General features: G+C 49.1%; 1 protein-coding gene across 6 annotated transcripts in view; it reads left to right on the top strand.

The window, feature by feature from the left end:
• The window catches only part of ITSN1 (intersectin 1), a 200,795-nt gene that overhangs the window by 161,061 nt on the left and 27,299 nt on the right, over nt 1–12,435 (top strand). For 5 of the 6 annotated variants that reach the window (XM_039503244.1, XM_039503261.1, XM_039503254.1 and 2 more), the window contains one exon: nt 29–275. The exons of the other annotated variant lie outside the window; for it this stretch is intronic. In XM_039503244.1, coding sequence (XP_039359178.1) covers nt 29–30 — 2 coding nt within the window. In that variant the 3' untranslated portion in view covers nt 31–275. Of the gene's footprint in view, nt 1–28; nt 276–12,435 lie in introns of those variants that run through there. 6 annotated transcript variants of the gene reach the window in all.

The following is a 12,435-nucleotide window of genomic DNA, read 5'->3' as shown; positions in this document are numbered from 1 at the left end:
TTATGTGTTGTTTTCCTCCTTTTTCTAGGAATCATATGTTGTCCATCCCCCACTCAGGCTTGAAAGTCCTCAAAGAGACCCACTATCCCATATCACTGCCCAGAGGGATGATGGGAGATGCAGCCTTGATCATGTGACTTCCAGCATGATCATCTACTGCCTTCTGAGTAGAAGAACACACTGCAGAGCAGTTTACCTCATTTCACATTAGTTGCATGTAATCGCAATGTTTGAGTTAATTATCTACAGATATAGAAGCTAAATTACAAAAAAAAATAAAATAAAAAAAAATACACAGGATAGTGGGTCCTTTTGTGGCTTTCATAGTTACCAAACTAATTTTTTCCACCTTTGCACAGGTGCTTTCAGTAGTTTTACAAATAATTTTAAATGTGTATTTTAGCCTTCTAAAGGAAAAGAATAAATAAAATTTCTGCAATGCAATTTTGTTCTTGCAAAAAGACCCACTATCAAGGAATGCTGCATGTGCTATTAAAATTGTTCCAAATGTCCATAAATCTGAGACTATCTTTTTTTATTGTTCACTTGTCCAGTGTTATCAATGTCTTGTTTTTTTCTGTTACAAAAGAACAGAAGGAGTTAAATCAGTTTAAGGAACTTTAACACATGCCCAATTGGTATTTTGTTCCAGTTCTTATACTGTATGTATCAGGTGTTCCTTGTTGAGTGTGTAATACATTGTGGACTGAAGAAATTAATTTCCTTCCAATGCAAGAGATACTATCCTTGCATAATGCTGTAATCCTTATTGCATTAATTTTATTTTGCACCATTATTTGTAGCTACAGTAAGAAAGCATCTTTGTTTTGTTTGTCTCAGATTTGTGTGGTTTTTGCATTTTCATATCCGAAATCAGTAAAATACTACATTCATGTGGTCTTTGAGAATTAACATGACTTTTTTTCAACCTGTTACATGAAGTTTTATTACCATTGTTACTTTTACATGACTATGGAACATCATCTTTTGAACAAGTAATTATCTTGACAAGAAAGAATGTATAGAAATATCTCCCTGCAATTAATTTCCAATGTTTACATTTTTTAACTAGACTGTGGAATTTATACAAATTAATATTAAATGGAGCTTACAGTCAAGTTTATGTAGTAGATGTGCTGTAGCCTAAGCCATGTTTGTCTTTCAAACATTAGTTATAAGCTCTTAATGAAATGCCTGGTGCTCTCTGCACCGGGGGGGAAAGAACCATGCCTCAAGCACAATATAGCCGTTCTACTAATGACTTTAACATTTAGTCATGTTCTGTTCATGTATTTCTAAATTTCATGCTGGCGGTGTCGTAGAGTTCCTTCCTTACCCCTCCCCCCTTTTCATGTGGTGCAAAGAACAAGTGAAGCTCCTTATTCAATTGCACTTCAGTATTTTCATTGATATGAATGTAAAATATATAAATATATAAAACCTGCAGCTTTAACAACTGTGTAATACAGCCTTTACAATTAGTCACATGTATAGATAATTAAATTCTTCGTATAAAAAGCTAGACCAAAATGTGTTTGTCGTCTTCTTGCTGTGTACAAACAGATTTTGACAAGTGGTATTAGTATGTGTAACAAATTAACCATACATGAATAACCTGAAACTCAGCTTTTAATACCGAGGGAAGTTTGTGGTGTTTCCTTTGCATACTGAGACACATTCAAATTGAAAAGTTGTAATTAATTGTGATCAAACTTGGCTTCTGATCGTGTTTTCTAAATGCTACGTTGAAATCAATCAACATCCAAGTGTCATCTATCAGTAGAGAGTGGAGCAATTGTAGTATGTTACCACACTGACTCTCAAGCTTAATTTTAAGACTAGGATTTAAGCTTAAAATTTGCTTGTTAGTTTGCTACACAGATTTTCCTTCTCCTAGAAGTGCATTCAGCACGGTACAATATAATGTATTTCCTTCACTAGTTTGCAAAAAAAAATGCTCTGTACACCAGCATAACTTAATGAAAATATTTTGCATAGCACTCAAACATTTTCATACTATAATCATGCATGCCAGTGTTACTTTAGTGAAGTCTTTCTCGACATTCCCATTATAAGTTTGTGTGTGTGTAAAGATGTGCAACTTTACTATAAACATTTGTCCTAAACACAATATTGGCCTGTATAACACCAGCCCATAAATGGATTTTCTCCAAATTTGGGCAATATCTTTGTAATTACAGTACTTAAATGAATATTTTTTTCTCTTCTCTGTAGATTTAGTGGTGTCTGGTGCTTGCTTTGTGTGTGTGTGCTCTTTTTTTAAAGTGTTTTTAAAAAAAATCAAGCCGGCAATATTTTAAAACAAATTTTCATAAATGTTGATACACTGGCTTATTATGCATGATTGACAAATCACAATGGCACCAAAGTTCATAAGGTTAATGAGCCATGAACTGAAGAGTCTAAGTTTGTTCTATAAACGCATTAGTGTATAGTGTGCCAAGAATCCTTGCTCTGAAGAGTGCTATGTACCATTTGACACAGCAATAGCTTATAAAGCAGTCCATTGTTGCGAATAATCAACTCACTAAATAGCTCAAATCACAGACTAATGTGTCCTGAACAAGACGTTCAAGTGAGCCATTATGGTTTGTTAAAGCACATGAAGGTAAAAGGTATCCATAATATTTGTTTACTCAATAGACTGTAATAATTCAAGGGAATTCTATTTGCTATGTAGTTACATTATTTTCAAAGGAATTGTAGTATCAGAATGAGGTGTCCTACACATCCATTGTTACCTTTCTAGATTTTCAAATTTCTACATTAAGTAAAAACAAAATCAAAGGGACTGCAATGGCAAAAAACTTTTAAATTAGATCCTTTAATATTACACCATTGAAAGCAAAGACTTTGAATTGTTCCTCAGAAACCATTTTTGACTCTTCTCCATTCATCCAGTCCATCTAAAAAGATCTTTAGCCTCCTCAACCACACAAAACCTAAAAGGCTATCAAGCCTGGTTCTGCAGCTTCTTCTTAGTGTATATGCAACGTGCCTCAGGTGGCAAGCAGACGTATCCAGAAGAAACCTTAGCCTGCCATAGTGACTCAAATGACACAAATGTCAAGCTCCACAGCCACATAGAGATTCAGAGCTTCCTGTGATGAATTACTCCCATGTCCTTGTTTCTTCAGTCCCCTGTCCTGGGACTGCAAAACCAGCAGATATGAATCCCCCTCTAGGAGGAAGTAACACTAACATGTACACAGAGGAGGAAGGGTGCATGGCCTGTCAGTCATTCAACACGTTTTTAATGTATTTAACCACAGTTTAGAAAAAGAGGGAAATCCTGTCACTAGCCTCATGCTGCAAGGCTCCTGAAAGCCATTCTATGTATAGGAAGGGTTAATCCTCATGTTGCATAGCAGCTTTTCTTGCTCTTTCTGGCTAACAGGAAAGCTACAACAACACTGCATATAGGAAAGGAGCAGTCATTCAAAGGGACAACGATGAGATTGGGTTTATGGCCCCTTTTAAGTCTTTTCTGCACAGTTCATAGACATTTAGTTATCTGAGGAAGAAGTTTCCATCATGAAAGTGGTTGGAGAGGGACTTCCCAAGCATGCTCGATGGAGCTGTCAACACAATTTTCAACAGTGATTGCCTTCAGCAAGACTTCATCCCTGGGATATGGGTTGTCTGGAATATTGTACTTAATTTGGCATTTTCAGGTTGTAGAAGAGAGATTTTTCTACTTGGAATAAGGATTAGTCTCTAACTTCTGTTTACTTGAGTAAAAGTAGCCTAAGTGTGTAGTTTAACACAATAACTATGACTGTATATTTAAGTACTGATATAGGTAGCAAATTTGCAGACTTTGCATCAGGCCTCACCTGAATTATCATTTTCATTTTCTTTATTCCTCTTTATTCTATTTTAGAAACTCCTTAAAGGAAAGCTGCATTGATTTTGCTCAGCACAAACTAACCAAAACTAGTCTGGCTCAAATCCATATAAATGTGTTTGTAACCCTCTTGTGATAACTAGCATATGCCATGAAATGACCCAATGTTGACAACAGTATAAATCAGATTATGGAACAGTTTTCATTCTGCTGTATTATTGAATTAACAATTAGGTGAAAAGTATTGTTGTTTTGCTGTATTTATATTTGTACAATTTATATTATCAATTAATACTATAGTAAAGTTTGTGAATCTAATGCCTGTGGAAGGCATTGGTTTGACAATATGGGATACTGAAAGCCTCTATTTATCCTAGCTACAGAACAATAACTTTGGGATGATTGCTAATATGAGGTTTCCATTCACTCCTCTTCCTTGCCCTTCATGCCCCTTCAGTTGGCTTAAACTCTGACCCTGCAGCAGCCGTAGCTAGTGGTGAGAAGGAAGTTCAGCCCTGATAGTCCATTCACTTTTTAACCTCTGTGCTCAGACTGTCAAGGGTTCTGGTTTGTGCCCACAGAGTATTAGACTAGCACCTCCAACTCACAGGTCAACATAATTCCTTGGTGGTGAGATGGTAATGTCTTTTGGTAACTACTAAACTGAACTGGATTCAGACCAGTGACGGAGGTAAAAGGCTCCACATGAAAAGACCACATTCCTCACAACCACATGCAGGATTATTTATACTGGACTGCTCCTCAAAGTCACACAGCTCTGTGGTCATTCTGGATCCTGATCTCTTCCCCAGGAGAGACTCTGAGTCAGTTCCCCTTCGTTTGGTGAGAAAGTAAAGCCAGGAAAGGAAGATGATAGAGAGAGCTTTGTCCTGAAAGGAAATAATTAAGTAACAAGTTTACTACTATGTCTGTTTCTGAGTTTTTGGAATATGGTTCTCCTAACTCCATTGAGGACTGTTTGGGACCTTAGTAGGGATTCAAACGTGTCACCCTGTGAAAGTTACCTCTTGCTCTGTTGTACAGTAAACTTTTGTAGTTGACATTCATAGAAAATTTCAAGACTGTTAATTGAGAAGCTCACTCTTGTTGCTGAAGAAAGTATAAAGTTGAACTGGGCTGCACTTTCCTGTTTCAAATCAGTGATGGTATTCGAGTGCAAGATGAGTTCCCCGTATTTCCTTGTCATTCGCATACACTGGTCAGAGGCCCATGATGGGCAATATTTGGTTTTGGATTAGTGATATGATTTATAGAGCCCTGCAATGCTCTAAATAATGGCCAGAAGTCAATGGAAAGCTGCCAATTCATATTTTTAGGTGCACATGGGATTTTATTCCCATGGCAAATTTTGGGAAGAAATAATTTACAGTTATATTTTTGAAAAGTTTTAGTAGGTTTCCTGTTCCCCCTTGAGTGCCTAACCAGCCTTTACCCTTCAACTCCTTGTTACAAGATTGAAGGAAGTGTTCCTTTCTTCCCCAGTAAGATAGTGTAAAAAACCACAAAACATTCAGGAAGGCCTTTGTAGCTGCAGAATGAGGGTTGACAGTGATGTACTAGAAATGTGTGCTGTTGAGTTTCATAAGGCCAGTCTCTGACTCTCATTTACACTTAAGAATTTTAACAAAAATTAACATGACTGTTGTGGAAAAATCTGTATCAATAAGACTCTACCACCTCTCAAGCATTGGGTGTGAGCAAGTGAAGGAGGCACATGATGTCTGTGACTTGTTCTGGCAGGAAGAGATTAGCCCATGCAGGCTTATTTTGCAGGCTGGCCCTTTAAACCTATTGTTCCCAGATCTTTTTTCCCCTAATGCAAAATTTCAACTATTTTGGGAGCGGACCATGTTCTACCAGTAGATGGATGTATGTGGCCAGTTAAGAAAGCATATACCCTATTCAAGCTGTTCAAGGCATGGACCATGTCTTGTATGCTTTCAGTACTTTATAAATGAAAGGTATATCAAATAATGATAATGAGCAATATTCTTCCCTGGAACACAGCTGTTTGGCCTGTTTGCCTCTAGAGGAGAGTACCATTGCTCATTCAGCTGTGGCTGCTTGATTAAACCTTCCAAAATCGTTAAAAATGTCCATAAAGGAAGATTTTAGCATTGCTTAATGAAGCAGAATGGTGAGGAAACAATGAGGGGTAGGCAAAAGCATGATGGAATTTTGCACCCCTTCTGTCTGTCAGTAGGTGGGCTCCCTCCTTATGTCCATTGGAATTGTCCAAATCATGCTTCTGTAGTCCTGGTGAATATCAGGTAAACAGGTGAGAACAAAGATGTTCTTCAGATTTCCTTTTGTCGCGCTTGTGGGAGGGCTAATGCCATCTGGCTACCAGAGTTCAGATAAGTGGGTCTGATGACATGGTGGTTAAAATGCTGTCAGCCAATTTACTCTACCACTACTATCATCACCACCACCAGAAGGGTTAAAGAATATTTGTTTTGAATAGAGTTCTAAATTTTATTTCTACAATACATTGACTGTAGCTGGGCAATGGTTTTTTTTAACAGGCGTGTAAAAACATTCTTTAATGGACAACATAGGGTCACAGAAGTTAGAGCTGGAGAAGACCTATTTGATCACTGGAGTCTACAACCCCTTTTGATATTGCCTCCCACTGGAGGATGCACAGTATCAGCTGTTTGTACTAAGTTGATGGTACAGCAGGGATGGTGTACCTAGCCTCTGTTTGCCAGAAGCTGGGAATGGGTGACAGGGGATGGATCACTTGACGATCACTTGTTCTCTTCATGCCCTCTGGGGCACCTGGCACTGGCCACTGTCGTAAGACAGGATACCGGGCTAGATGGACCTTTGGTCTGACCCAGTAGGGCTATTCTTACATCTGAAGTTAGCCAGTAAGCTCAGAAGAAGGGAAGAGGCAAAATGGGATTGTCTTAGCCAATCAGAGTGCACAGATGCTGTATAAGTATTGAAATATAATTATTTTTCCCCAATTATGCAGAGCCTTAGCATTTTGGGGCAAGCCTGTGAAATAATTTTGTACTGCATCCACCTCCTTGAGACATAGTGGACAGGAGTTGGTTGTGATTTCACCACTATGCTGTACTGACGTAAAGACTGTGGTTAGATCTGGCCATGTTGTTATTGGGGTTACATCCCAAACATAACTGACTCACTTTGCATTAAAAGGGTGTGTGCATGTGTGGAATAGTTATGTCTCCGCCAGATTCCTGTTGCAGAAGTAGAGCTCCGCTGCTTGTTCCATTCATCTCTAGTGATTGATTTATATCCATTTTTGTTTTCAAAGCCCCCTTTGCAAAGAAAGGGGGCAGGAACTTTTCCTTTTGTAAATGAAATCTGAGATTCTCCTTTACAATTCTAGAATCCCCCCAAGTCAGAGGGCCCTGCTGTCACAGGAGGCCAAAGAAAGGCTTTCCAGAGGAATAGTTGCACACTCTCTCATTCCAGGCATCCAGTTTACCTAATCCTTCGTTTCTTTCTCAGCTATACATGTGTCTGAATATCTGTGCATTGGCTGATACTCATTAACCAATCAGAGAGCATGGATTTCCATAATTATATGATTATTTCTTATTAAATATTGTGAATATGCAGATACCTCTGTCCTTTAACTGGCAATTGTAAACCCTTTGCTTCACTAGTTGCTTAAAAGAAAAACCCCAATCAACCCCACTTGCCATAGATTTCAGTGGTACCAGGATCAGACCTTTTCTCTTTGTCTCTGTTCCCCTAAAACCCTTCCTTTTCCATAAGCCAACATGATTCATAATTATTTTACATTCGGAGGATCCTAGCCTCTTCCTCCAAATTCTGATCTGAAAGAAAAGATATACTGTCGTTTGCCTTGCTAAGGTTCTGTATGGATGGGAAGGGGTAGCGATGGTGAGAATGAATAGAAAGAAAGGGATAAAATGTTGCTAACTATTATTTTTAACAATTTACTGTTCTGTCTGTATTTAGGGCCTGATCCTAGAGCCCATTGTAATTGATGGACTTTTGTCCAGGACCTGTAAGTTCATCAGGGCAGGGACTGTCCCCTTATTTTTGTGTAGCACCCAGCACAATGATCATGATTGGTGACTCTGGAAGTTACTGTAATACAAATAATAGCAATAACATACAGCAATTGCAGCCATTTGGGGGTGAGGGGTAAATATTACATTGTGAATATTTAATTTCAAGTTTCAGAATAAAAGAGTAATAGCCCAAGGGTGTTTCTTGTTAACTTAATGATGACCATATCTCTTTCCTGGGGAGATCTATGCCTTCAGTCTGTTTATTTAACTCGTGATACAATTATTGTCTTATACCTTCAAGTTGTTCAAATGAACTTCAAGTTCTTCTTCGAGTGATTGCTCCAATGCATTCCAGTTAGGTGGCGCGCGCCCGCCGTGCGCTCTCTCAACTTTTTTTCTAAGCCCGCGGCCGCTGCCGGGCCGAGTGGCGCCGCCATGCATGGCGCTAAATATATATATACCGCCCCGCCCCGTCCGCTCCTCTTCTTACCCTTCTTCTGGCCAGTTGGTGAAGGTGTGAGTGCTCCTCCTCCTCCCTCCTCCTCCCTTCTCCTTTTCCTTGTACATAGTTAGTTGTTAGTTTAGTGTTTAGTTTAGTTAGTTTTTAGTTAGTAGTTTAGTAGTAAGGTGGGTTAGGTCTTTCTCCCCCCCCCTCCCCCTTCCACCCTCGGCCCGCCCATGCCCAAGGCCCCCCGGCGCCGCGCCAAGCGCCTATGCGGTTGGTGATCCTTGCCCTCTTGCCTTGCCTGCCTGACCTGCCTGGCGACCGACGCGTGCGCGACAAGCTCGCTATCTGCTGCGCTCTTTCAAGCGGCTCAGGCGAGACACGAAGCATCCTCAGCTCCTTAGCGCCCCTCCCCTCACCCCCGGCACCCCCGCCGCACCGCGGCCGCGGCACGGTGGCACCGCAGCACCGGCACCTGCGGCGCGACGTTCCGGGGCACCGCGCGCCCGGCCAACCCGAAGAAGAGCCGGCGCGCCGCTTCGCTGCGCTTTCCGCTCGCAGCAGCTTGGCAGCGCAGTGGCAAAAGCGCGCGCGCGCGGCCGGAGGCGGCGCCGCGGCTGCCTGGGCCTCGCGCGCGCCCGCGGCCTCGACTCCGGCCGCCCGCCCGCGCCCGCGCCCGCCGCGCCGCTCCGCGCCCTGCCGTGAGAGTGGAGCGCGCGTGCCGTAGAGCGGTGCGCGTCCGCCTCGCCCTCTCCGCCGCGTGTCCACGCGCACGGCAGGGCCCGCGCCACGGCCGGCCGGACGACGCCATCAGACGACTGGGGCCGACGGCCCCGCGGACCCGATCGGCGATCGTGCGCCGCGGCGCGCCCGCCCCGTCCCGATCCGGTCGCCGCGCTCGCGCCGCCCGCCGTGCATCGGATCCGACGCCCTCATCGCCGCCTCATCTCGACTCCCCGCGCATCCAGCGCCCCGGCACGGCACCATCCCGTACCGGGTCGGTCGGTCCCGGTCCCCGGTCCAGGTCACCACACGGTGCGTACGTCGCCGACGGCACCGGGTCGCCACGCCCGCCGCCCGGCACCGCCCGCCGCCGAGCCAGCCCCCCGGGCCCGCGGCGGCACGCGCCGCCGGCGGTCCCCCCGGGCCGGCGGCGCGCCGGGGGTCGAGCCGGCGCCGAGCGCGCCCGCCGATCCGCCGGCGCTTGGCGCGCGCACCGTCGCCCCCGTCGCGGTCATTCCTCCTCCGGTCCCGGCGGCGGCCTCCGGCCTCGCTCCACCGTCCCCCCCTCCGCCATCGCCCGGGTGGCCAGACCCGCCAGCGCAGCGACCAGCAGCAGCAGTTGCAACCCGCCCAGCCATGCCACCATGCAGTGGCGACCCATCCGGACTCCACCTTTCAGGGGGGGGGGGGCCCTTTCCTCGGCGACCCGGGGCACCACAGGGCCCTCGCGCGCCGACCGGGGATCCGACGCCCCCGAGCGCTCCCCGACCGCCCGCGCCCCTCCCTCCTCTCGCCAAACACGTCCAGCTCCGCGCCCCCCGCCACGCCAGGCGCAGGCAGGAGGTCCAGCCACCAGCCCGGTGGCCCTCCGGGCCCGGCAAGCGCGCGCGGGCCGCCCCACACTCGGGCCCTCATTGACCTTGTGCCGCGCCTCCCGGGCCGACTGGCCCCGGGCGTGGCGCCCGGGGGCCAGCCCGTGGCGGAGCGTGGACCCGGGCCGAGGCGGCGGTGATGCGCTGTGGCGAGGAGGACCAATGGTGTGGGCGGAAATGCCGACAATTCGGCAAAATGCAACTACGCTCTCGAAACCCTGGCAACTCCAAAAAATGCAGCGCCCCTGCATTCCTAGCCTACAGCCTGCGGCTCAGCGTCGCCCTGTCCCCTCCCCGGTCAACGACCTCCGGAGTTCCCAACCTACCGACCCCCCCTGCCGACACGCTGCGCGCACCAACGGAAGGAGCAACCACGAGCAGGCGGGCCGACCACAGGGCCCCGGCGCCGGGGACCTCCACGCTTCGGGTCGCCCGGTGACCCCCACTCGCCAGGCCATGCCTTTGGCATGCTGACCATCCTGCGCTCCTCATGAGTCTGCGCCCTGGCTTCCTGGCGAGATGGCAGGAGGCTCACCCATCATCTCGGCAGAGTTTCAGTCAGGGCTGAGGAGGGCCCGAGGGGAGGAGCGCGGACCTGAGCCTCGCGCTCTATGGCGCTGCGCGCCGCGCTGCGGCCGAGGCGGCTGGCGGCTGCTATCCTGCGCCCTGGCGCTGCAGGCTTGTACCTCTCTGTGGATCCCCCTCCTGACCGGAGGTGCGCCCTCCGTTCCCGATCCCTCAGACGGTCGCGTCGCCTGAAGCCGCGCCGCCGGATGAAGCGGCCGCGCCGCCAGCGCCAGCCGCCGCATCGCGCGCGCGCGCGCCGCAGCGCGCCCGGCGACCGCGCGCGCAGCCAGCCCGGCCGCGCGCCGCGCCCCAACGCAGCTGCAGGTCGCCCGTCTCCAGCGTGGCCGCCCCCGGCATCGCCCGCGGCAAGGCTCTGAGGCTCCGAACCGGGCAGGCTCGTCCCATTTCTTCTTTTCTTTCCCCCCTTTGGGACCTTGGTCCCATTTTTCGGATCCCCCCCATTCTTTTGGATCCTTTTCCCTTTTTTTTCGTCCATTTCCCATTTCCCCAGTCCACCCACCCAACTTCCGCAGCACAGTCAGTGTCACCCTTTCCTCCCCTCTCTGCTTCCCCTCTTTCAGTCCCCCCCCCTGAGCTCTTCCCTCCCTCCTCTGCAGCGTCCTCTTCCTCCCCAGGGTCTCCTAGGCCTCTCCTGCCATAGAAGGGCCAGGACAATGGGCGGTTTCTGCGAGCTTCCTTATTCCCATGGCGGGCGCGGGCTAGTTCCCACCCTGGACCCCTCTATCCTGCAAGCCTTCCGCCTCATGTCTCCCTGATCCGATCGCTTCATTTTTGGTCCCCCCCTGTTTCATCTCCTCCTCCTGGATCCGCCTCCCGCCCTCCCCGCCTCACTCCGCCCGCTTCGGACCACCACCCCCTCGCCATGCCGCCCGCGCGCGCCACCGCCTCCGCCACACCCTCGGTTTTGCGCGTTACCGCCCCAGCGCAAACCGCACCCGGTGCTCGCGCTGCGGACTCCAGTGTAGCGCGGCCCCTCGGCGCCCTCGCTCGCGGACAATCCCGGTGTACGCCTGCCTGGCTGACAAGCGCAATCCTCGACCCCCCTCATCGCGGGCTGCCGCGTGCCGCCTCCCCTCTTCGTTCGTCCCACCATCTCTCTGCTCATCTCCAGAAGTCCACTTCAGCTCTCCTCCCTCTCATCCGCGCTCCGGAGCACCTTCCTCATCACCATGCCACCTCAGTCCCCTCCGCCTCCTGCCTCTCCCACGCCTCCTCCGCCACCGGCCTCGCGCTCCTCGCCACGCCACGACTCCTGCCTCACACTCCGGTGGTCACCTCCGGCGGCGCCACGTGTGCTCCTGCCTCCGCCTCCTGGGCCACACCGCCGATGGTGGTGACGCCGTGGTGGTGGTGGCCTTCCTCCGTCTCCGCCCTCCTCCCCCGGGTGCTGGCTCGGCTCCCTCGGCCACCGCTCTCGCCCGGGATGGGCGGTCCACGGGGTCCCGTGTGCCGGGGGGGGCCCCCCCGCTCCGCACCCCACCACCGGTCCCGTCGGACACTCGCCGCCCGCCGCACCGCCACCCTCCGCCTGCGGCCAGGGCCTCTGGCTCCTGGAGGAAACGCGCTGCGCCTGCTCTGTCCACAGCCATGGTCTCTGCATGCTAGCCTGCAGTAATGCCACCCCATCTGCCCTAGGCGTGTGGCGCGCTTTTCTGCTGCCAGGAGGCTTCTTGTGTCTGTGACCAACAAGCAGGACACGACTATTCAGGGATCCATGCTTCTTCTTGCATCTGTGGAACCCCCTTCTGGCCCACATCTTCCCAGGCATCTTCACACGAGTGGTCCCGACCCACAGGCCTCGCCCACACTCTCTTCACTTCCAGGAGTGCAGAAGACACAAGGCTCCTCGGGAGAACAGCAGGCACCACCGGGTTGTCCATTCCAGGTCGGCGGCAAGTCCCT

Source organism: Mauremys reevesii, linkage group 1 (assembly GCF_016161935.1).
Source record: "Mauremys reevesii isolate NIE-2019 linkage group 1, ASM1616193v1, whole genome shotgun sequence".
NCBI classification, from domain to species: Eukaryota; Metazoa; Chordata; order Testudines; family Geoemydidae; genus Mauremys; species Mauremys reevesii.
Note: the sequence above shows the minus strand (reverse complement) of the source record. Positions and strands in the feature narration are given on the sequence as shown.